Below are 26,113 nucleotides of genomic sequence, written 5' to 3'. Positions count from 1 at the left end.
GTAAACAGCACTTTTTTTTACTTTGTGTTCCTTTAATTATATGCTGCTCATTTCTAGAGTAATTAAATTCTATTTCAGAGAAAGTAAATTCCATACTTTTAATGGGAGATGGTGTCTTGCTGTGACTGCACTGAATGACACTACACAAACCTAAAGTCACTCATAAAACATGAATGCAATTGTTAGCTACCCGTGGGGGACAATGCAGGATATTATGTATTAAAAGGAAGGGAAAGCCGATTATGTTCTGCTACTTAGCTGCGCATAAATGTGTTGCATACAAGGGTCTCCAAAAAAGAGCAGAGATTTCTTGGTAATCACCAATTATATAGCTGTTTTTACATCAACTCCTGACCCTGTGTGCTCCCAGAAAATGACAACTTCCTATCCACAGAATATTTCTCCAGTTAAGGACAGTACAATAAGTTCCGGTACACAAGGAAATGAATAGCATATGCATTGTGTATTCCTAACACATGCTGAACTCTCCTGATGTTGAAAGAGTGTGCTGAACAAGATTTCTACAATGCCTGTGGCAAAAAGAAAAGTTAAAGTTGGTTAGGCCACAAGACAGCTAACTGATCACTACAGCAGAATAAAGCACCATTTTTAAAGCCAAACTCCAGGAAAACAGCTAATTACACATAATACATACAGGGGTTGGGCAAAAGAAAAAAAAAAAGAAAACACTACATGACTGGCAAAGACGACATGCGTTGAAAGCGGAAGTGATGTAACATTCTTTTGCTTCCACTGTGTGATGCAACACCTAGCTAACAGGTGGGAAGACTGAGATTGAGCTCTGCAGCCATTTTTGCAGCAGTTGATTTCTTATTCCTGGTCACAACCCTGCACAATGTCCTTTTGTCTCTTTTGGTCATTTGACCAAGACGTTTTTCCAGGAAATGGAATATGCCATCATAACCTTTGATACTGTACCTTTCGACACAGCAAATAAATTGGCAACTTCAGTCACAGAGGCACCAGCTAAGCGGCACCAACAATTTGTCCTCTTTGAAGCTCACTGAGCTCAGATATGACTCCGTATTACTAGCAGAGCAAGCAGTGAAAGACAGAAGTGAGGCTTCCCACCAGTTTACTAAGTGTCTCATCACACAGCGGAAGCAAGAGAATGGAATATGCCATCATAACCTTTGATACTGTACCTCTTGACATGGCAAATAAATTGGCAACTTCAGTCACAGAGGCGATAGCTAAGCAGCACCAACAATTTGTCCTCTTTGAAGCTCAGTGAGCTCAGATATGACTCCGTATTACTAGCAGAGCAAGCAGTGAATGACAGAAGTGAGGCTTCCCACCAGGTAACCAGGTGTCTCATCACACAGCGGAAGCAAAAGAATGTTACATCACTTCCGCTTTCAACAGGAAACTTGTCATCACTTTCACACCTGCAAATCATGTAGTTTTTCCATTTTTTTCTCTAAACCCTATATATGAACTATATGTCCGACCAGGCCAATTGTTGCGTTATGGCGCTGCATTACTTTAACTGACAATTGCGTGGTCATGCAACGCTGCACCCAAATTAAATTTATATCCTTTTTTCCCCACAAATTGAGCTTTCTTTTGGTGGTATTTGTCACACAGAACAGCTCTGTTTAGCAGGACAGAAGACTTGATTTTTCTCATCTGTGGTTAAAGTAGACCTAAAGTACTAATTTTCAAAAACTGTGAGCAAGCAGCCGGGCAAAAGAAGCCAAAAGAAGACAGGCAAAAGAAGCCAGTACCAGAAAGGGACGTCAGGCCATTGAAAGAAAGTAAAGTTTAGTTCTGCTTTCAGTGACACTTACAGGTCTTGTCTCTGCTACAGCCTGTGATGAAGAAGCACCATACTGATTAGCTCTTCTCTTTGTTACTCTTCTCTCTCTCTCTCCACCAATTAAAATCTTCCTTGTTAACACATGAGCACAACTAGCCGACTCCTTGTGTTGCTTCTCCCTTTCCCAGTCTGAGCTCTGCTACATAGGGGATTGCAAGAAGCTGACACCAGTGTATAACGTATACAGAGCTTAATTAATGTGTGTTTTTATAGATCTAGGTGGAGTTTTACTTTTATATTGTACACATATTTCTGTCACCCGATTTTACAGAGCCTTTTGAGGGCAGATAGATATGCAGGTGAAAATCATACCACCCATAGACACCAGCAGGGTCTAGTGGCACTGCTACAAACACCAATGATTGTCTAGCCACTTGCTCTCTTGAGGATTTACCCCCCTTCCCGACCAAGCCATTTTTTTGCATTACGGCGCTGCATTACTTTAACTGACAATTGCACAGTCATGCAACACTGCACCCAAATGAAATTTACGTCCTTTTATTTTCCCCACAAATTGCGCTTTCTTTCGCAGGTATTTGATTGCCTGTGCATTTTTTATTTTTTACACTATTAAAAAAAAAGACAGACAATTTTGAGGGAAAAAAATAATATTTTTGATTTTTTGCTATTAAACATGTCCAGTAAAAAAAATTTAAAAAGACCAAATTTTGTCATAAATGTAGGCCAAAATGTATTCTGCTACATGTCTTTGCTAAAAAAAATTCCAATACGTGTAAATTAATTGGTTTATGTGAAAGTTATAGAGTTTACAAAAGGGGGTGAAACTCAAAAAATTTGAATATAGTGCAAAAGTTCATTTATTTCAGAAATGCAACTTAAAAGGTGAAACTAATATATGAGATAGACATGCAAAGCCAGATAGTTCAAGACGTGATTTGTCATAATTGTGATGATTATGGCTTACAGCTCATGAAAACCCCAAATCCACAATCTCAGAAAATTTGAATATTACATGCAATCAATAAAACAAGGATTGTACATAGAAAAATATCGGACCTCTGAAACGTATAAGCATGCATATGTACTCATACTTGGTTTGGGCCCCTTTTGCAGCAATTACTGCCTCAATGCGGCGTGGCATGGAAGCTATCAGCCTGTGGCACTGCTGAGGTGTTATGGAAGACCAGGATGCTTCAATAGCGGCCTTCAGCTCTTCTGCATTGTTCGGTCTCATGTCTCTCATCTTTCTCTTGGCAATGCCCCATAGATTCTCTACGGGGTTCAGGTCATGCGAGTTTGCTGGCCAATCAAGCACAGTAATCCCACGGTCATTGAACCAGGTTTTGGTGCTTTTGGCAGTGTGGGCAGGTGCCAAGTCCTGCTGGAAAATGAAGTCAGCATCCTCATAAAGCTCGTCTGCAGAAGGAAGCATGAAGTGCTCCAAAATCTCCTGGTAGACGGCTGCATTGACCCTGGACTTAATGAAGCACAGTGGACCAACACCAGCAGATGACATAGCTCCCCAAATCAACACAGACTGTGGAAACTTCACACTGGACTTGAAGCATCTTGCAGTGTGTGCCTCTCCATTCTTCCTCCATAATCTGGGTCCTTGGTTTCCAAATGAGAAGCAAAAGTTGCTCTCATCAGAAAAGAGGACTTTGGACCACTGAGCAACAGACCAGGTCTGTTTTTCTTTAGCCCAGGTAAGACGCTTCTGACGTTGTTTGTTGTTCAGGAGCTGCTTGACAAGAGGAATATGACATTTGAAGCCCATGTTCAGGATCCGTGTGGTGGCTCTTGATGCACTGACTCCAGCCTCAGTCCACTCCTTGTGAAAGTCCCCAACACTTTTGAATGGCCTTTTCCTGACAATCCTCTCCAGGCTGCGGTCATCCCTGCTGCTTGTGCACCTTTTTCTTCCACACTTATCCCTTCCACATAACTTTCTATTAATGTGCTTTGATACAGCACTTTGGGAACATCCAACTTCTTTTGCAATTACCTTTTGAGGCTTTCCCTCCTTATGGAGGGTGTCAATGATGGTTTTCTGCATAACTGTCAGGTCAGCAGTCTTTCCCATGATTGTGATTCCTACTGAACCAGACTGAGAGACCATTTAAAGGCTCAGGAACCCTTTGCAGGTGTTATGGGTTAATCAGCTGATTAGAGTGGGACACTTTGAGCCGAGAATATTGCACCTTTTCACAATATTCTAATTTTCTGAGATTGTGGATTTAGGGTTTTCATGAGCTGTAAGCCATAATCATCACAATTATGAAAAATCACGGCTTGAACTATCTTGCTTTGCATGTAATGAGTCTCATATATTAGTTTCACCTTTAAAGTTGCATTACTGAAATAAATTAACTTTTGCACGATATTCAAATTTTTTGAGTTTCACCTGTATACTGGGATTTTTATTTAAAATTTTTACTAGTAACTGTTTTGTTTACAAACAGTTCTGCTCCCCATCGGAGAAGCTCGGCAATCACAGGGCGCAGGCGAGTAAACACCGACCAAGACCTAGTGAATGACAACCGCGGCCGCGAATGGCGGTGTGGGTAGGGCGTGCGCCCCCTACCCGGAAATGCAAAATCACACACACACACACACACACACACACACATATATACACACACACACACACACACACACACACGTGATTTTGCGCACCAGTACCGCCCTGTAGCAGTATTTCTGCTATAGGGCGGTAGGGAAGTGGCTAGGTATAATGTTCAAATTCTTGCGATCAGGGAAGAACAACGGTGCCCGGGACTGGCTCTTTAATCTGATTCCACAGTCTGATTGCACAATCTACTTTAGATCTACAAACTAGTTCAAGGGTCTGCTAACTCGATACAGATTGATCGGATAGATTAGATATGTTACCATATGAAATTTTTTTGGTAAATCTAAACATGATGCTACAATCTGACAATCTAATCTTTGTACAAAGTACACTAACCCTTTTGCCTCGTACACACAATAAAAATATCTGATGAATGATCGTCTGTTTTTTTGCATGCTAGTCTCATATCGAAAAAACAAATAGTTTACCAAAGTTATGAACATTCTCGTAAGACTGAATACAACTTCTGGAAAGATGTAATGTATTGTGTTGTACTGTAATGTATTGTGTTGTACTGTAATGTATTTGTTCGTTTCTGAGCATGCATGGTCTTGGTCACTCAATTTTTTTATAGACAAAATACTGTACTCATTAAACAAAAATCATTCATTCTGTTATTGTACGAGAAAAAATTTTTCTGCTTATCCCTTCTGATAATTTGGCATGAACTGTCGTGATCAAATCTCAAAAGTTGTGTACGAATGATCAGACTATCGGACAATCGCTTTGTAAGCGTTATTTTTAGTACGATTTTCTCATCGTGTGTACTAGGCTATAGGGGGACATCATCAATACAAGAGAAACCTGACAGACGTTCTAAACCTCTCACGCTGTGAACTTGTTTTTTTCTGCTGGCTGTGTTCCCACTGGGGATTTCCTCTCACTTCCTGCTGTTTTAGCAGACACCTGTCAGACAGACAGGAAATGGGGAGATTTTGTCTCACCTGATCTGGAAAATGGACATGAACTTAAGACATTTCAAAATGGGGACACAGACAACTAAAAGCTGATGTTCTATCCCTTACCCCATTCAATACAAAACTAAAAAGAAAGATTTGGTTGGAGTTGGGATTTAACATTTGTACATGCTTAGCTTTAACATGCTTCCACATGTACCTATATTACAAGCATTGCACCCTATAAAAATGTGTATCATTCTACAGAAAGGTGGATTGATTTCCTAAAATGTAAAGAAAGGTAATACAATATGGGGGCACAGTGTACAGCATCTGACACCCACTTGGGAAATTATCTGTATGAAGTTTGTGCATTCTCTCCCTGTTTACAAGTTTCCTTCTACAAGCCAAAAACATATTTTGCAGGTAAACTGGCATTTGAATATGGCAAGTTGCACCCGTAAATACTATCTGAACTGCAAGTGAGGTGGATCTTTCCCAAGTATTAAAGCTAAACTCCAGGCAAACCGCTAAATAAATTAAATAAAAACATTATCGTTGTTTACTTATCAAAGAATTTGTTTTGAAATTTACACAGTTCTGCCACCTAGCACAGCCCTGTCTGCTGGGACAGCATCTTTCATCTCACCCTCCAGCCAGTGGATAATGACAGGAGAAACAGAGACTAATCAGCTAATTTCTCTGTCACTCTGCCCCCTCCTCCTATCAACATATTCCTTGTTAACACATGAGCAGTGCAGCACTGAATGGTTCCTTTCCCAGTCTGACTGCATAACAAAAACATTTAAGTTCCACTTCCAGTGACACCCATTCTGATCTATGAGCCTTTAAAGGCACAGCGACTTTGAAAAAGTCCCTGCATTACTTTGATGTGACTTGAGTGCTAGAGAGTGTAAAGTTGCATCAAAGTCGCATAAAAAAAAAAAAAAAATCACACTCCCAGGTCACACTGGAAGTCGTGCAACTTAGGAGTCGCACAAGTGTGAACGAAGCCTAAAAGCTACATTATTAAATTCAGAGTTGCATTAATTTGTTTCTTTTATATCTGCTTGCCATTTAAATTTCCATTCATTTTATTGGCATATACAAAAGCTTGTCACTAGTGTGGGTAGTAAGCATGGCACTTACTTGGTTCCTTTCACCTTTGCCTGCTTAGACTCTTCCTTCTGTTTTTCTTTTTTCAGCTTCTTTGTTACTCGTGGTACAATGTCATCAAATGGATTAAATAAAACCTACAAAAAAACAAAATCAGGACAGGATATCTTATATTTTAATTAGTTCTAAAAAGTATTAAAAGGAGAGCTATAGTCAAGAAATACCAATAAAAGTACATGACATCAGTTCATGTGAAACTGTGGTTTCTTTTTATTTGATTTTGAACTGTAAAAATATTTCAGATGAAGACTCCTCATAACTGTGTACTTGTTTCTATAAGGTAAGGTGTTCACAGGTGAGTCAAACTTCATTGTGTGAAACAGATAACATGACTACCAGGAAACTGCACTGTGCAAAAGCCAGCCCTCTATTTTCTTTTGAAGGCCAAAAACTTAATGACAATTGTGCATCCAAATTCAAGTTGCACGTGTAAACAAGCTTCTAGGTGACATTTGTATTGCAGTATTCTGTGTCCTGTCTGCAGCTCATCAATAAAATATTAGTATAAATTATTTTTTATATATATATATATATATATATATATATATATATATATATTCTATGGGTTGTGTGTGTGTAATATATATCTGAAGAACCTATTTTTTTTTGGGGGGGGGGGGGAAGCACCCCCTGAAGTTTTTACTTCATGGTCTCTCTATGAAGAACAGTAACATCTTCATCTTAAATGATTAATGCTCAAGAACAAATTAAACATGCATTCAGACAACACACATACAAACCTCACTCGTCTTTATCTTGTGTGGATTAACTGGCCTTTCTTCTTCACCAATTTCTACTTCTGTCAGTCTTAGTAGATTGTATATTGTGTCTCCAGTAACCTGGAAAAAATTAAAATTTGTTTACCTCCTACACTGACAGTGACCACTCTAAAATAGGGAAAAATGGGTAAAGTGTTTGACTGAACAACAGGCTTGATTTCCATTCAAGGAACCAGTCAGCTCTTACCATTCCTGTTCTTCAGTCATACATTTAATATGATTATGCTTATTATTAAACTATTGTAGATAAAAAATATATTTATAATCAAAAATATCTACTGTATAATTTTTTTGTTTTTGTTTTATGAACACAGAAATTAAAAACGGTGTATGTATAAAAAACATAACAGGCTCCTTCAGGACATCAGTCTAACCTTCCCAAATATGGTGTGTTTGTTATTAAGCTCATCAGCACGGCCAAGTGTAAAGAAAAATTGGCTGCCATTGTCATGAGGTCCAGCATTTGCCATGGCAACAAGACCTCTCCGATTAAAGCGCAGACGTGAATGGAATTCATCCTGAAAGTGAAAACAAAAAAAACAAACAAATAAATCCAATTCTGTACGCAATACACAACTATGAGTATTCAACATACTAAGAAACGTATTAGGAATTCATTTATTTGGAGCAAAAGCAAAGCAGATGGAAGCACAGTGCACAAACAAATATGGGTTTTAAGGTCAGAAAAAAAAATAAATCCTTTTAAAGTTAATTTTGTGGAAGGTTTTTTTTTTTCAAAATGATACAAAGGTCATTTCAAGAGGTTATATGGAATAGAAGCTGGGTAGATAAATTAGATAAATTCAAGACTGCAACATTATTCAGATCTTTTCCCCCATTTACAGCACCTCTACAACTCTCCCTCACAAATGAAAGTGTAAGTAACTCCCAACTTCTTATTTGATCCCACTTGGTCTGGCAAATATACCACTAAAAGAGTTTTAAAGTGGTTCTAAAGGTTGAAGATTTTTTACGTTCATGCATTCTCTGCATTAAGGTAAGAAAAGAAAAAACTTCTGAGTGCAGCTCCCTCCCCCTGCCAGTCCCTTTTAACTAACCTAAACCCAATCTTGATCTAGCGCTGTGCACGAGAGCAGTGGCTCTCTCCCACCTCATTGGCTCAGAGACAGCAGTGGGGGCCATTGGTTCATGCTGCTGTCAATTGCAGCCAGTAAGGAGGGAGTGGGGGGCAGGGATGAGCTGCACTCTGTGTGTCTATGGACACACAGAGCAGGTATACATGAGTGGCATCCCTGGCAGGGGAACCGAAAAGAGGAGAATTGGGACTGCTCAGTGCAAAACTATTGCACAGACCAATATGACATGTTGGTTATGAAAAAAAAAAAAAACATAATGGTTTACAATCGCTCTAACATGTGCACTTTAAAAAGGGACATTGTTTATTACTTAAAGTTTATTTTTAAATGCCATACCTACAGTTAAGCAATTATATTTACCTCTTTCACTGCCCATGATGCCAAACACTTTCCTACTGCAAAGTACCCCCTGAAACGGAAACTTCTAGGAGTACGGGTTACCTGTATCCCCCATCTAAATTATGTAAACATATGAAAAAGGTAGACATGACAAAAAACAAATCTGTTTATTATATTCAGTCCTACCCTGAATGGTTTGCCATAGATGGATTCTCCCCCAGTGCCAGTGCCTGTTGGATCTCCACCCTGAACAATGAAGTCAAGTACAACTCTGTGGAAGATTGTATTATCATAATAACCTGGAAGAACATGAAGAATAGAACAGTCAATTGTCAATACACTGATGCAAATATTGTTATTACTACAGATACTTATATAGCACCGTCAATTTACTCGTTTTACATATATTGTAGTACATTCACATCAATCCCTAATGCTCAAGGAGTGTACAATCTAAAGTCCCTAAGTAGTATTCACACATACATACTGTATACTAGGGACAATTCAGACAGGAGCCAATTAACTTAACAGCATGTGTTTGGAGTGAAGGAGGATACCCAGGTACCCGGAGGAAACCCTTGTAGGCACAGGGAGAACATACAAATTCTGTGCAGGTAGTGTCATGGTTGAGATTCGAACCAACGACCCTGGTGCTGCCAAATGGAAATACTAACCACGTAGCTACTGTGCTGCCAGACATAACATTCTGTAGTGACACGGAAGGAAATCTTTATTACAGATGATGCAGAAGTAAGACATTTTTGGGGAGGGGTTGCCATCCAAGAGTTATTTAATTTTCTAGATCATTAATCCACTACTTGAAGTGGATCTTCACTTTTTAGCACAAGTCTGCTCCTTGACACCCCCCCCCCCCCCCCCGCTACACAAATATTCTTTTTTATCCTTGTTTACTTACTTTTTGTTTAATTAAAAAGCTTTTCGGCCTGCCCCCATCATCCCGGATTGCCTAGGTGAATGATGTCAGGGCCCCTGGTGCCTCCTGGGATATGTGATGTGTATTTCACAGGCGACACCGAGAGCACTAGACTCTTTCATTCTCTAAAAGAGGGGGGCGGGCCTAGCAATGTATCATTGGGAGGTTGCACCTGAACCTGGAAGAGACTCCTGAAGCTGTCAAAGGGGAACATGGCAGAGGGGGACCCAAGCAGCAGCTGTAGAGAAGAGGACTTCAGCCGAACAACGATGCATGGGTAAGTATCTGAACTAAGGACAACCCAGCATCAGGTAAACGGGAAAAAATAAACACAAGGGGTGGAGGGTGAAGTTCCTCTTTAAAGTGCTACTAAAGCCATGATTCTACATTCACTATATCTGGTCTCCCACAGTACACAGAACATAGAAATGGAATTTTAGTAACTATAAACTGCTAAATACCTTTTCTGATCAGCAGTTAGAGCAGTCTTGTGACTTCTATCAGTGTCCGACCGAGCACTGGTTAAAGCTTGTAGGAGGAGTTTTCATTATTTTGATTGTCATATGCATAACCCCTGACCCTCTGTCTGGACAGTACCGATTGGCCCTGTGCCGGTTACCTGCACCCTCCCAAAAAACCCCCAACTCTCTAGCAATACGCACCAAACATGTGCAGAGTGCCTCCTAGGGCTCTGTACTATCAGCAGATGGATTGGGGACTGTAGAAGAAGGGGAGGCTTACAGAATACAGGATCAAACAGCCTTTTTACATAATGTGGAGGATTAACCCCTTAGGTTCCACAGTGAATATAAGAAGTATGTTATACTGCATATAAAGACTGATTTTACTTTTGTGTGTTTAGTAACACTTTCATGGCCCTGTAATTATTTTTCATTAAATTGTTTCCTAGTGTGTATTTTTACCTCCTTGTCACGTCTCCCATTAGTGCCCAAACCTCTCTGTTTCACCTCACTTGCATTTGTTTGGAACGACCAGTGCACAATAGATACACAGCAATTGAACCAAGGCTCTAAATCTGTGAAGCCAATGTTCAACTTAGTCTCAATAGTCCTTCTACTAAGAATTCCTACATGAGGATGGATGGGAAAAACTAAAACAAAAAACACATAATACCCAGCGCAAGGGCAGTGTGGATATGAGGAGTGTTGGTGGCAATTTCCTTGTGAATTGAACTACTTGACTGCATTGTGCTATATTGAACTTGAGCCACTACCAAAAACTGCTCATCTGCATGCCTGAGCCATGAGTACACTGTAGTGATGGTAATATATTGTGACATTCTGTAGTGTTGTAAGAAATGTCCAAAATACATTTTATTAAATTAGAATTAGATTAAAGAAAAAAAGTCCACAAAGAACTCCACACTGTAATAACAATGTTTTATGAATGTTAACACGCTTACTATGGTTTCCGCAGTGTGCAACATCTCTATCATGGTGGGACTGTAAATGGAAGACACTCCTGTAAATAACCTGGCCTTGCCACACTCACTGCCCATACCCATACGGTGGTGGGAGTAGGGAGTGTTGGAGGATGAAGATTTCAAGGAAAGCATAAGTCAGCAGCTTGTGTGCTTATCTTTTTATTTTGACTAAACTTGCGCTTTAAAAGGTTTGGCTTTAGATATTCTTTAATTTAATAAAGAATATAAAGCTCCAAGAATCCTTTCTTACTGAAATCTTAACAGGTATGAACAGTGCTTAAAACAAAAGTATGACCAAAGCTTTTTTGGCCATACTTCTCTTCTGGGTCACAGGAGTGCACTTATTTCTCCACTCCTGTGACCAAGATTCAGCCTACATCAGGCTAAAGCCCTCTGTTGGTTGACATCACAGCCAGTCTAGGCTCTGCAAGGATCCCGACTGGCAGCTGGCTCAGCCTTTCCGTGACCCATTGAGAGCCTGAGCCAACCTCTTCCATCCCCTCCACGGCGCCCCAGTGAGCAGACAGTGGTGACTGACAGTCACCACTCTGCTCAGTGAAGAGCAGGAACTGAGCAGTCATGTAATCGGTCAGTTCTCAGTCTTAGAGCTGGTGGGTGGTCAGCTGAAGCATGTATGTTTGTTCTTTTGCTATCCCACATGTCTCCTTTAACAGGCATTTTGAAAGAAACAAAGTGAATCCTGCTGTACTCTTTAAACACTGTGTCAGACTAAATGTATCATGATAAAATACGGTGTAAAAAGAAAACCGCTTTTTACTGTACAGTAAAATGAAAACTACACCCAAAGCTCAAGCATCTCACCATGATAAATCACATTGTAAAATGGGCACAAAAAAACCATGGAGAGCGTCTCATACCTTCTAGACAAAGCTGGATAAAGTTTCGGCAAGCTCTTGGAGTTTCCTTTGACCACAACTCGATATCGATCTCTCCAGCTGTTGTTTTCAGCAAAACCTGAAATATTGTTATTTGTAATTATACCGTCAGCTTTGTATTTTTTTTTAATACAGTGTATAAAAAGAACTAAAAACACTGAATTTACAATAATGTATGTAAATGTGTCCACATATATGCAGCAACACTTGACATTAAAGTAGAACTATTGCCTTTTTTTTCCATTTTGGATAGAGCAAGGGAAGGTTATAACCCCTGTCAGATTTCATTTCACCATCTGTCTCCCATTGAGTAGATTTCCCTTCATTTCCTGTCCCATAGCCATATAGGAAGTGAGAGGAAATCTCTGCAAATGAAGGAAATTCCTTGGGCACCACCAGAACTAGTGTCCCCATTGAAAGATTTCCCCTCTATTACTTTTCTGAGGACAACCAAAACTTTTCTTTATTTCTACTTTCAATGATAATGGTAAACAGAGAGGGTTTAGCAAGGGCACACAAAACAATAAAAACTGACAGGTGTTTTATTTATTATTTCAGATACTTATATAGCGCCACCAATTTGTGCAGCACTTTTTACATATATATATATATATGTATATATATCTAACGATCGGGACCCGGGACTCCCGATTCCGGATCACATGATTGCTGTGATAGCCTCTGACTGGCTGTCACAGTGATCAGTCACTGTACAGCCCGGCCCTTTGCGTTTTTTTTTTTCTCTGTTTATGAATGGAGGAGAGAGATACATTGTATCTCTAACTCCTGGCATACAGGAAAAAAATGTTTGTAAAAAAAAAAAAGATAAATAAATATTAAAAAATAAAATAAAAAAATAAAGAAAAAAGACCTAGATCAAGGTTTGATCTAGTTCAGTTCCAGGGTGTTTGGGTCAAGGTCAAAGGTCAGAATTTAAACAACATTTGGTGTCACTGTGTTTTAGGTAAAAAAAGCAAAACACAATGTGCACTATTGTTTCTGGGCTGTACTACGGGTACAAACAACAAATAACATACACATATATGTATCACTGCGATCGTCAAGAGCTGGAGCATTTATTTTGGGTTGTTCTTTGGTGGCAGGTTATGGTAGTAGCAAGAAACACACAGCTAAATTTAAAAAATTATTTTTTTTTACTATTTTGGGCCAGTTTTCCTTTTATATTAAAAAAAAAATAACAGGAGATATCCATTACCATTTACCACCAAATGAAAGCCCAATTTGTCCTGACAAAAAAACACAGTATAATCCACCTGGATGTACAAAGTAGTTGTGATGATATGTACAGTTTTACTAACACGTCAAAGTTGCAGAATTGTGCTTAGGCATTTAGATTTGTTTTACCCTTAGGCAGGAGGGGGTTAAAAAAACAATCAGTTCTCTACAGTGCCTGTTTGCACAATCAGGTGTGAACAGGCACCATAGAGAACAATTGATTTTCTAAGTTTGAGCTATTTTGGAGCATGGAGCTACAAAATGCTGAAGTGTGAATGCAGCGTAAATCTTTGTTCCGCTAGCTGTCAGCTTCTCATAGCTTGACAGGCTGCTGGCAGAGGGGTTGGATGGGGCACTTGTGCTCTCCACCTGCACTAAATGTCAGGGCCCCAGTATGAAAGGGGGGAATCCCTACCACAGCACTCTATGTAATGAACATTCAAACTGCTGCAAGCATTAGTATGGGCATGTCCTGTCACACCACACTGTATGTGCACATAAACATGAGCATTAAGCCAGCCATAGATGATGCCATTTTCTTTGCTGCAACCACAAGTGGAAGGAAAGAAAACTGCTCAGTTCCCCCATCAACACAGTCAGTGCCATTGGGGAAATCCCTCCCGCAGCACTATTGTGTTCTACCAGTGAGGAACCTTCCCTGCCGGCAGAACACGATTACTGCTGGCGGCTATGTAAACAATCCGACAGGCTGCTTGTACTAAACCTAATTGATGGATCAACTTCAGTACAACCAGCCGGTCCATAGACGAATTGAATCCCAGCCGCTTCTGCTTTATGATCCATCTATGGCTGGTTTTATATGAAATCCTACAGATGGGAAATACAAGTTTCTGAGTTGGAAATTCCATGTGAACGCCCCATGAACTCAAAGAAAACAACTTTCCCTGTATTGGGAGCTCTGACTTTGTAGGGCAGTAGTGATAGCACCAAAAGGGCCACACGTAATATTCATTGAATGTAACACTACAGAGAGCTGCTAGGGACTGCACACATGGAACAGGAGATGGGCAGAGGATGTAGAAATTCTTTAGGAGTTGCTGGAGACTGGAGACATACACCAGGATGTCATAGATTGGAGACACAATACATGAGACTGCTAGAGATCACTGCTATTACAGCAAATCCACATCTGTCCTCCCCAACAGACCACCTAAAGCGGAACTAAACCCTCCTCTCCTTTAAGCCAAGGGAGCTGCCATCTTAGTCTCTGTTTGATCTGCAGGTGCCATGCAGCTGCATATGTGGTCAGTTATGACCCCAGCCAATTGAAGGCTTGATAGCCTAGTTGAGAGCACAAGCAACTGTTACAGTTATCATTCATGGCTTGCCTTGTATGTAACTGTTTTGGGAAACAATCCAATTGTTGGGATTAGTTCCACTTTAAAATTGATTTGTGCCTGATATTTCTCTCTGCAGGATCCATTATAAATGATGAGAGGAAAATAACCAGAGCAGAAAGAAGAGATGGACGGCACAGAAAAAAGGGAATGTGAAAGACAAAGAGCCAAACCATTTCACTGCTAGAACCGAGTCTAAAAGATATCGCTCCTTCACTGACTTCAGTAAGTACCTGGGGCCCGAAGGCCACACAATATGTTCTAAAGAGCCACAGGTTGGACACCAAGGTCAGAAGGAGTTCACATGACCTCTCCCAGTGGCTGTCCTCTCACATTCCTCCCTTTAATGGTCTCTCCCAGTGGCATTCCCCCTCGCTACCCCACTCTCCGCAGTGGTCTCGCTCAGTGATCCCTCTCACTCTCCTCCCTACAAAGGATTTTCCCAGGAGATTCTGCCTGCAACCCCTCTCCGCAGTGGTTTCTCCCAGTGGTACCCATCGCACCCCCTCCCTGTAATGAGTGGTGTCTCCCAGGGGTACCCCCCTCATGCAGTATTTTTTCCCAGTGGTCTCCCTCGCATCCCCTTCCTGCAGTGGTCTCTCCCAGTGGTTCCCCCTCACACCCACCGTCTGTGGCGGCTATCTTCCAGAGATCCCCATCCCCACAGAGGGTTCTCCCAAAGGTCCCCCTTGCACCTCCCTCTCTGCAGTGGTCTCTCTCGAAGGTCCTCCTTGCACCTCCTCTCCACAATGGTATCTCCCAGAGGTCCCCCTTGCACCGCCTTCTGCGCAGTGGCTTCTACCAGAGTTCTTCTTGTACCCCCCCCCCCGTCCCTGTGGTCCTTCTCACTTCCCTTCATGCAGTGTTCTTTCCCAGTGGTCTTCCTTACACACTCCTTCCTGCAGTGGTCTCTCCCAGTGTTTCCCCTTAGACAGTGGCTTCTTCCAGAGATCCCCCTTGTGCCCCCTTTACACAGTGGCTTCTCCCAAGGGTCCCTCTTGCACTCCCCCCCCCCCACAGTGGTTTCTCCCTGCAGTGGCTTCTCCCAGAGGTCCCCCTCCCCCCCTCTCTCTGCAGTGGTCTTTATTGGAGGTCTTCCTTGCACCCCCATCTCCACAATGGTATCTCCCAGATGTCCCCCTTGCACCCCCCTCAATACAGTGGCTTCTACCAGAGGTCTTCTTGCGCCCCTCTCCCTGTGGTCCCTCTCACTCCCCTCCCCGCAGTGGTTTCTCAACGTGGTCCCCCTTGCACCGCCTCCCTGCAGTGAGTGGTCTCTCCCAGGGGTACCCCCCTCATGCAGTGTTTTTTCCTGGTGGTCTCTCTCCTTCCTGCAGTGGTCTCTCCTAGTATTTCCCCTTGCATCCCTCTACTCTGCAATAGTCTGACCCAGTGGTTCACCCTCACATCCTCTTTCACAGTGGCTTCTTCCAGGGGTCCTCCCTGCAGTGTTTTCTCCCAGTGGTCCCACCCCCAGGTGTAACCCCCTCATGCAGTGTTTTTTTTCCAGTGGTCACCCGTGCACCTCCCTTTCTGCAGTGATCTCATGATCTCACCCAGTGTTCCCCCCTTGCATCCCTCCTCTCTGCAATGGTTACCCTCACACACATCTTCTGCAGTGGATTCTTCCAGAGGTCCCCCTTGCACCCCTCTCCCACAGTAGCTTCTTCCAGATGTCCCACTTGCACCTCCCCCAACAGTGGTCTCTCTGAGGTCCTCCTTGCACCCCCCCCCCCTCCCTCAGTGGCTTCTAATAGAGATCCCCCTTGCGACCCCCTCCCTGCAGTGGCTTCCATAAGGGGTTGCCCTTTCACCCCCCCCCCCCCCTCCACAGTGGTCTCTTTTAGAGGTCCCCCTTGCAACTACCCCCCACAGGCTTCTCCTGGAGGTCCCCCTTGCAACCCCTTCTCCTCAGTGGTCTCTCCCAGAGGTCCCCCTTACAAACCCTCTCTGCAGTGGTCTCTTCCAGAAGTCCCCCTTAAACTCCCCCTCCCCACAATGGATTCTCCCAGAGGTCCCTCCTTGCGCCCCCCCCTCTTCTCAGTGGTCTCTCCTAGAGGTCCCCCTCTCCCCAGTGGCTTCTCCCAGAGGTCCCCCTTGCACCCCCTCTTCTCAGTGGTCTCACCTAGAGGTCCCCCTCTCCCCAGTGGCTTCTCCCAGAGGTCCCCCTTGCACCCCCTCTTCTCAGTGGTCTCACCTAGAGGTCCCCCTCTTCACAGTGGCTTCTCCCATAGGCCCCCTTTTACCCTATCCACAGTGGCTTCTCCCAGAGGTCCCCCCTTGCACCCCTCTCTCTGTAGTGGTTTGTGCCAGAGGTCCCCCTTGCACCCAGCTTTCATTCATCCAGGGGTCCCCCTCGCACCTTGCCGTTCGTAGGCGGCTCCTGGATGTAGATATTACTCATTTCTATGAGTTCCTTGAAAACAAACTACCGCGTTCAGCCTGACAGTCCGGACTGAACCACTCAGCAGCCACAGGGGTGGAGACAGACTGATCTAAACTACCATACGCGGGGAATTAGAAAACGTTCCACCAAAATGAAATTGAAATGTGTATGTGTAGGCCGCTCCCAGTCAGACAGGCCAACATTATTTTCGAAAAATAAAACACGTGTTAGTTGTGAACGATTCTTTTGGTGCGCTCCACTGTGCAGCGAGTAAAGGACGCCGCCGGAAACGATGCAGGAAAGTTTAGTTCCGTGTCGGTAATTTAGAAGTTAGCGAGAATTTTCTGATGAGAGGGGAGTGAGGGCGGGGAGGACTATGGCGCTGCCAGGTGAGTGGTGACTGGGAGAGGTGCTCGGTCTAGGGGGACACACATGGAGTTGTGCCATGTCCTGCAGGTACAGAGCGGGGCTCCGCAGGGCTCGGCTGAGGTGTGTCTGTATCCCTGGGGGTGGGATATCCACTATTGTTGTGTGATGGAGGGGGAGGGGCACCTTTGCTGAAAGTTTACCTCATTCTAGGCCCCATTCACACTTTGCGGAGCAGGAATGTGCTTTCCTCGCCTGTGGGGGGGGGGTTGTGCGCATAGGACAGGGACTTCAATGGACAGCCACAATGGACGTCACAGAAGAGCCAAAGAAGCTCCAGAACCTCTTTGAGAGTGGAGAGCGGTGCGTACTGCCAGCACGCGTTTGTCGTACGACAGTATGGGGCCACTGACCACACATGGGGGCCACTGACCACACATGGGGGCCACTGACCACACATGGGGCTAATTAACCACCTGCCTACCAGGCACTTCTACCCCCTTCCTGCCTAGGCCAATTTTCAGCGTTGTTGCACTTTGACAATTGTGCGGTCATGCAGCACTGTACCCATTTTTATCCTTTTTTCTTCACGCACATAGAGCTTTCTTCTGTTGGTATTTAGTCGCCACTGGGGGCTTTATTTTTTGCATTATAAACAAAAAAAGCAAAATATTTGAAAAAAAAGGTTTTTCTTTCTATTATAAAATTTTGCAAACTGGTAATTTTTCTCCTTTACTGATGGGCATTGATGAGGCTGCACTGAGGGGTGGCACTGGTAGGCATTGATGGGGAGGCACTGATGATGCTGCACTGAGGAGCAGCACTGATGGGGTGGCACTGATGAGGCGGCACTGGTGGGCATTGATGAGGAAGCACTAATGATGCTGAATTGATATGCAGTAATGATGGGCACTGACAGGCAGGACTAATGGGCACTGATAGGTGGCACTGATAGGCAGCACTGGTGGGGATTGATGAGGCTGCACTGAGGGGTGGTACTGGTGAGCATTGATGAGGAGGCACTGATGGTGCTGCACTGATGGGATGGCACTGGTGGGCATTGATGAGGAGGCACTGATGATGCTGCATTGATATGCAGCAATGATGGGCACTGACAGATGGCACTGATAGGCGGCACTGATAGGCAGCACTGGTGGGAGTTGATAAGGCACTGATGGGCGCTACTGCTGGGCACTTTTGGGGCGCCGAGGCTTTGGTGGAACCCTCCCTTACTCACGTGTTCAAGCTCCAAATCCTCAGTTTGTGGCTGAGCTCCTGATATTTGCTGCTGATTGGTATGGATGAATCGTGGCTGCTGGCTTCCCCAAATCGTTTGAAGGGAGAACTGCATGGCTGGGACAGGCTCATACTCCACCCTTCAGGAGATCAGTGAGGCTGGAGCAGAGACATCTGGAGTGCCTGACTACTTTCAGATGGGGTTGGGGGCACATGTCTGCTTAGCCAGGTGAACTATGGTGTGTAGATCAGGGCAGAATGCAGCCTGCTATACCGCAGGTCCCCCCGAATGGGCAGCAATCTGATGGGTTTGTGAGTATATCCTGATGTCAGCATCCACAGACAACAGGGAGGTAGTGCAAACGGGGGGGGGATTGGAGCAGGTGGTGGACCTGAATCTTCCCAGGAGTATTAGGCTACGTTCACACTAGCGTTGTGTGCAGGCGGCAGAGAGGCGTTTGGGAAGTGTTTTTACCGCTTCCCAAACGCCTCTGCCAATTCTGCACATTACAGCACATAATGCTGTTCTAACGGGAGCGTTTGCGTCGTGGCAAAACGGACGCCTCTGGTCGAGTCTGGAGGCGTTGAAGCCTCCTATCCTTGTCTATGGTGCAGAATGTGCCCCCAGTGGTGCTGTCAGTCTAATGACACAGCAGATCACAAAGGAAATACAGTTGCCGGTTATTGGCAGCACTTTCCTCATGTTGTTACAGCGTGAGGAAAGTACTGCCGATAACCAGCAAATGTCACAAAGGACATCTGCACAGATCATAAGTGCTGCCCAGCAGTGCCATCCATCAGTGCAGGCCAGCATTTGCACCCATCGGTGCCTGTCAGTGCTGCCTATCACTGCCACTTGTCGGTGCCCATCAGTGCCGCCTGCCAGTGCCCATCATCGCTACATATCAGTGCAGCATCATCAGTGCTGCCTATCCGTGCAGCCTCATCAACGCACATCAGTGAAGGAGAAAAATTACCTCTTTGCAAAATTTTGTAATAGAAACAAAGAAAAACTTCTTTTTTTTTTTCTTTTCTATAAAAATAAAAACCCAGCGGTGATTAAATACCACCAAAGGAAAGCTCTATTTGTGGGACAAAAAATGGTAAATCACATCTAATTAATGTGAATGTCAGTGTCTTAATATGTGAAATTTGCTGCAGTACGATTTCTAAAGTAGTTCTTGCATTACTTTTTCTGCATTTTTGCCTTAATTTCACATACATAGAATATAATGGAAATTGAACTGCAAATTGCAAGAAATCGTTGAAAATCTTCATAAGCAGCAATAAAGTCTTCAGAAATCGCACACAAATTGCGTAATTTTAAATTGCAGAGGTGTGACCGGTGACTTAATCAGAACTTTCTGTACTTGAATTTGGGCAATAACCCATCCCTAGACTAAACTAGAAACTTACAATGTGGATCCTGCAACATTTATCAGGCTCCTGGGCTAAACCTTCATGCAAAAGTTGCATTGATTTCAATGGGAAGAGGCATTTTTGGGGCTTTTTTTAACTCCCCAAACATGCCCCAAAAAATGCTGCAAGCAGGAGTTTTTACACCGCACTGCAAGTGCAACACCTCAGTGTGAAAACATACATAGATATACATTCATACACAGCGAAGCAGTGTTCTTTAGATTTTCAGGTACTTCTTTTAATGCAAAAAGCTTGAAAAACTCCTCCGTGTGAAAGCTGCCTTATAACTAGATTTGGACTTAAGATCTTATGAGCTTGGGAGGCTTTGTCTGTCTCCCACCTTAGTGTGGGCTATGTAGCGCAATCTAGGTGTACTGCAGTCAGGGGCGGACTGGCAACTCATGGGGCCCCCGGGCAATAGGGGATCATGGGGCCCCTGTGTCCTTGCCCAAACTCAAAAAAGCCTATGAAAAAGGTACCAGGGGCATCTCATGGGGCCCCCTACTGATGAGTTTCCAAATGGTCAGTCCGCCCCTGACTGCAGTGTATTGGGGTAATCAGTGTGTCGTGTGTGTGTGTGTATAATATATTACACCTGGCTACCTCTGATCTGGCAAAATCAAATAGAAGGGGGATCTCTTCCCCACCTTATGGCCGGATCGGATCAGAGGGCAGTCGGATGTAAATGAACAGCTGGTCTGTTTACATCTGACTGCCCATAATGCAGAGTGGGCTGTGTCTGCAAAAGTGGAGCGGACACTGACGGGTGTGGAAGTTTAAAAAAAAAATACTTGTCCAAGGGACTAAATCGAGGTCCCAATCAACCTGGCCCTCTTAACAATCTACTTGACCAAATCCGTATTTAAATCTGAGGTGCTTTTAGTAATGTCTGTGGAATTTAAAAACAAAAGGGGCTTTATGGTGACTTAAACTTTTAATGTTTTTAACATTGCAATGTTTATCTCCTTCTCACCTCCCTGCCTGTCTCCAGCACCGCATCCAGGAACTAGCAGGGAGGGGAGAGGCCTTGCAGTGTAATGAGCACTGATTGGGTGCTCATCAGGAAAGGGGGCGTGTCGGGTTCTTTCAGCAGAACACTCAGCAGAAGCGCATCTGCTCAGCAAGTAAGGCCCTAAGGTGCCAGCCCCAATGAGGAAAAAAAAACTGTTCCTTGAGGTTACCCTCGTACTTAGCTACTCAGTACTAGTGCCTGCTAAGCAGCCAAAGCAAGCTCCAGTGTCTGCTCTATTAGGCCCTGCTCACACTGGGATGTTTTGGGATTCTGCCAGCAATTGCAAAACGCAGGATCAGTTGTCATTATTTTCATTGGCACCTAAAATGCGGTTCGGATTTGTCGTGGATTTGACCGCATAGCAGCACTAGGGTCATTGGTTCAAATCCCTACCTGCGTGGAGTTTTCTCTGTGCTTGCGTGGGTTTCCTCTGGGTACTTTGGTTTCCTCCCACACTCCAAAGACATGCTGGTAGGTTAATTGAATCCTGTCTAAATTGGCCCTAATATGTGTATGTACGTATGTGAGTTGGGGACCTTAGATTGTAAGCTCCTTGATGTGAATTTACAATATATATATATATATATATGTAAAGCAATGCGTAAATAGACGGTGCTATATAAATACCTGTAATAAATAAATAAGTGGGAGGTTATTTTGCACTGAAGTCAGTGGGAAGACGATTTTGCATTGAAGTCAATGGGAATGCCTTCACTTCAGTGCAGAATCATGTCCCTTTGACTTCAGTGCAGAATCATGTCCCTTTGACTTCAGTGCAGAATCATGTCCCTTTGACTTCAGTGCAGTATCGCGTCCCATTGACTTCAGTGAGACTGCTTGCCCACAGTAGGACTAAGGAAAAAAAACAAACCCACCTGCTCAGAGCCTGGAACTGCATGCCTCAGGCATCAGGTGATATAAATCGTAAAATAGACCCGGCCCATGTTAAAGGGGACTATCGAGCAAGTATTTTGCACAGACAGGTTGTAATGTGTGTGGCAAGATTTAGCCTAAAAATTGGATGGCCACAGCAGATTATTTTTTCCTCCCTTTTTTTTTTTTTTTTTTTTTTATATCTTTTATTAGGTTTTTTTTTTTAAATACAAAAAAAAGGTACATCAAAGTTGGGAAAAAGAATACACATACAATAACAAGCTTCTCCCGTACAGCCCAAATAACTCATATCATATTTTCCCTTCCCCCCTCATCCCACCCTCACCCCCTCCACATTCCCTAAAACTCTAAAACCGTACCACTTTCCTGGTTTCTAACCTTCGTCATTATTAGTCTATATCTGTGTTCTCTTCCTCCTGTCCCTTCTTCTCTGTGGGCACTCCTACAAGCTCCCCTCAATACTCATTTACTTAAATTCCAAGTAGATCCACATATCTTTTAGTTGTTTTAAAGGCCAACCACTGACTCCATGGTTTCCTAATTCTTTCCATTTTATCCTCTTCAATATGACACAGCTCCTCCTTTCTCAAAACATTATTATCCACTCTATTAACCCAATCATTCTTACTTTTAGGATCATGGACAAGCCAAAATTTAGGGATTTAGCCCTTAGCCGCACCAGCTAGATGGTAAGCTACCATATTCTTGTGTAACTTGGTCCCCTTTACTTTTGTACCATGTCTTGTAAACACTCCAATATATGCTCACAATGTCTTCCTTTGTACACTAATGGAGTTATTTTCCCTGAAAAGTCATCAAGAAGTCACAAAGCAATTTAGTAGGGTTAATTATGAAAAAGAAAGTGTTATTTTGAAAGGACAAACTGTATTGGAAATTGATATTCCTATTCTTTTTGGCCCCTCAGAACACTGTATTCCTGCGACATCAGCCAACAAGTTTTTCATTTTCTTTTGCATATCATGTCTTAGGAACACATTTATTTTTACAATTACACACTTACACAAGGGAACAATGGGTATATTCTTCTATGCTTATTAGTCACCTCCTGATTTATTACCTCCTAATTCATAAATATTCAGCATGAAAATGAAAAACCATATTTGAAATAATAAATATTTAATAGCCAACACATATCTTTGCAAAAGAAATCACAGGCTTAGAGCAGACCATATCAATCATGTGCGTTTAGATAGCTATTAAAAATTAATTTTAATCATCCTCATTCTTTTTCATTCAGTGCATTTGTATTTACTTATTATTATGCAGTAAGGGTAAACCTGTTGGTAGTTCAATTGAATGACTACTAATGACTAGAATTGACAAAGAGGGGTTGTGGCTACCTCCTTTCATTAGAAATAGGATTTTCCTATTTACTTTTAAGCAAGAAAACTACATATACATACATCTGTATTTTTTTGAGAGCAAAAACTAACATGGAAGGGGTCTTTTAAATTTATCTTTAGGATGCAAAAAAACAGCTTGGACAGAGCCTTTAAATGGTTGTAAAGGCTCCAGGTTTTTCACCCTAATGCATATTTTATGCATGAAGGTATAAAACCTTCTGTGTGCAGCTCCCCCCCGGCCTCCATAATACCTACCTGAGCCCATCATGATCCAGCAATGTGCATGAGACCCTCCCAGGTCTCTCTCTTCTCATTGGCTGAGACAGCTGCTGTCAATCACAGTCAGTGGGCCAATAAGGAGAGAGAGGGGGCAGGGCCAAGCCACAGCTCTGTGGGTGGATAGACACTTAGAGCAGAAGCCCAGGAGCAAGCCTGCTTGGGTGCCCCCATAGCAAGCAGCCTACTCTGGAGGTACTTGGCAGGAGGGAGGGGCCAAGAGCTTCGGCAGGGGACCTGAGGAGAAGAGGAGGATTGGGGTTGCTCTGTGCAAAACAGAGTAGGTAAGTGTGATGTGTTTGTTATTAAAAAAAAAACAAAACAAATATACCTTTAATATCACTTTAAAACCCAGTGTAATTTTATAGCACATTCAATGGAATGTGCATTGTTTCTTTATATATGTTATTCACCTATCATGGTCAAGATGAAAACATATTTTTTTCATTGCAATAAAAAAAAAAAAAAAAAAAGCAGTTAACAGCCCATCTGTGGCAATGACATTGATGTTTGTTTGTCACATATACAGTATATTACCAGTAACACTGTTAGAACGTGTGGTGGAGGAGCTACAACATGCAGCAGCTATTTATCAGATATTGGGGGCCGTAGCTTATGAAAAGAGTAAATATTTTGCCCACTGTAAAGGTAACCCTAAAGCTGTCCCTTTTACAGGGTTATTCTTGACAAACTCTACTAGTTAAAGGATAAGTTTACCTTTTGGACAAAAATAATAAAACGTAAATTTTTTTTGCTGGTAAATAAATATGCATTTATTATTTTTGTCCAAAGGAGCCTGGAAAGCATTGCACCAGTGATCCGTAGATCGCTGATGCCATGGAGGTCTCCTGCAGACCTGTCAGGATATCTGCTTGCTGTACGGGATGTACGGTCAAACAGATATTCTGACAGGAAGCTGCAATGAACTACCACTGCTCTCCACAGCAAATGAGTGATGCGGCCGTGTTGGCCACGCTGTTTTCAAATCTGACAGATGGTACAGGGAAACTTCTCCCCTTACTATCTGTCCGGGGAGGGGGGGGGGTGCGGTTATGGGAACATGTTAAATGTTCCACCCTAAAAACAGGTGGATCATGTTCCAAAGGTAAACTCCTTTAAGAACAAGGTTGCTTTAACTTTACTATCTGTCTTGCCTTCATTTATCAGCAGAAGTTGCCTAACAAGATGCCCAAAAGGTGCTTAAAGAGGAACTACATAATACATAATACATCTGAGCAGCACAAACTAAAAACACTATTTAATTTGTTTTTATTATTCAAAGCAAACTCATCCATCCATCCATGTCTCCATGCTTTATTTTCCTGAGAAATCACTTTGAAAAACACCTCCTAGCATTCCTGATTGAGGCCATCTTAAATAAGGGCGGTTGATACCTGTAGCATTTACGGCCTGGAATCCATCTGCCGTTTGCTCAGGCATGTAGGCAGGAGGCTGTGCTTGGCTGTGAATATATCTCCTTCCCTCCTGAAGACTCCTTGGATGTATGACCTCATTAGTCTAGACCTGGAAACCAGGAACTAAGGAAATGTAAAAGAAAAAAGTTTAAAACAAGTAAATATGATAGACTTGACTATCTTTTTTTCTAATGCTAACCGCAAGGCTTTTTTTTCAGTGGGAACATGGGGGAACGCAGTTCTGACACCTCAAGCAGTGAATGTTGTATGGAAGGGCAAGGGGTACTGAGGTGTGCTGCAGTATCTATTGATGCTGGCTGATAGGGAATCTATTGTCGCTGGAATAGATGTATTTTTGCAGGAGGCTGGTCTGTTGCCTCTGTGGAGGTCTATTGTTGCTTTTAGGGGATCTATTGTAGCTGGGGTTGGGTCTTATGTTGCTGGGGGTCAGTTGTTGCTGGGGGTCAGTTGTTGCTGGGAGAGATCTACTGTTGAACGAGAGGTCTATTGTTGCTGCCTGCTGAAGGGTCGATTGATACTAGCTGCAGGGAGATCTGTTGTTGCTTCCTGGGGTCTATTGTTGCTGAGGGGTATTTTGTTGATGATGGTCCATTGTTGCTGGGGGATATGTTGTTGCTAAGGGGGATCTATTGCTGCTGGGGGGTCTATTGTTACTAGGTGCAGGGGATCTTATTTTCTGCTTTTCTTAACAAATGCTATACAAATTACTGATATGAATGTTCAGTATACAGTATCTCACAGAAGTGAGTACACCCCTCACATTTTTGTAAATATTTTATTCTATCTTTTCATGTGACAACACTGAAGAAATGACACTTTCCTACAATGTAAAGTAGTGAGTGTACAGCTTGTATAACAGTGTAAATTTGCTGTCCCCTCAAAATAACTCAACACACAGCCATTAATGTCTAAACCGCTGGCAATAAAAGTGAATCCACCCCTAAGTGAAAATGTCCAAATTGGGCCCAAAGTGTCAATATTTTGTGTGACCACCATTATTTTCCAGCACTGCCTTAACCCCCTTGAGCATGGAGTTCACCAGAGCTTCACAGGTTGCAACTGGAGTCCTCTTCCACTCCTCCATGACAACATCACGGAGCTGGTGGATGTTAGAGACCTTGCGCTCCTCCACCTTC

At 43.0% G+C, this 26,113-nt stretch overlaps 2 protein-coding genes across 2 annotated transcripts in view; one reads left to right on the top strand and one right to left on the bottom strand.

Moving 5' to 3' along the window:
- The window catches only part of CWC27 (CWC27 spliceosome associated cyclophilin), a 213,914-nt gene extending 196,846 nt beyond the window's left edge, over positions 1 to 17,068 (bottom strand). Inside the window, exons 1-6 of the mRNA XM_089653456.1 lie at positions 16,951 to 17,068; positions 11,977 to 12,073; positions 8,907 to 9,019; positions 7,659 to 7,802; positions 7,246 to 7,344; positions 6,479 to 6,582 (exon numbers count right to left, since the gene is read on the bottom strand). Of these exons, the coding sequence (XP_089509582.1) occupies positions 6,479 to 6,582; positions 7,246 to 7,344; positions 7,659 to 7,802; positions 8,907 to 9,019; positions 11,977 to 12,073; positions 16,951 to 16,992 (599 nt within the window). The 5' untranslated portion in view covers positions 16,993 to 17,068. The remainder of the gene's footprint in view (positions 1 to 6,478; positions 6,583 to 7,245; positions 7,345 to 7,658; positions 7,803 to 8,906; positions 9,020 to 11,976; positions 12,074 to 16,950) is intronic.
- A 183-nt stretch (positions 17,069 to 17,251) lies between these two features.
- Positions 17,252 to 26,113, top strand: part of SREK1IP1 (SREK1 interacting protein 1) — a 108,542-nt gene continuing 99,680 nt past the window's right edge. Inside the window, exon 1 of the mRNA XM_089653455.1 lies at positions 17,252 to 17,363. Coding sequence (XP_089509581.1) covers positions 17,351 to 17,363 — 13 coding nt within the window. The 5' untranslated portion in view covers positions 17,252 to 17,350. The remainder of the gene's footprint in view (positions 17,364 to 26,113) is intronic.

The sequence above is a fragment of the Staurois parvus genome, unplaced genomic scaffold (assembly GCF_062004578.1).
Source record: "Staurois parvus isolate SC_StPar_1 unplaced genomic scaffold, SC_StPar_1.0 ptg000714l, whole genome shotgun sequence".
Classification (NCBI taxonomy): domain Eukaryota; kingdom Metazoa; phylum Chordata; class Amphibia; order Anura; family Ranidae; genus Staurois; species Staurois parvus.
Note: the sequence above shows the minus strand (reverse complement) of the source record. Positions and strands in the feature narration are given on the sequence as shown.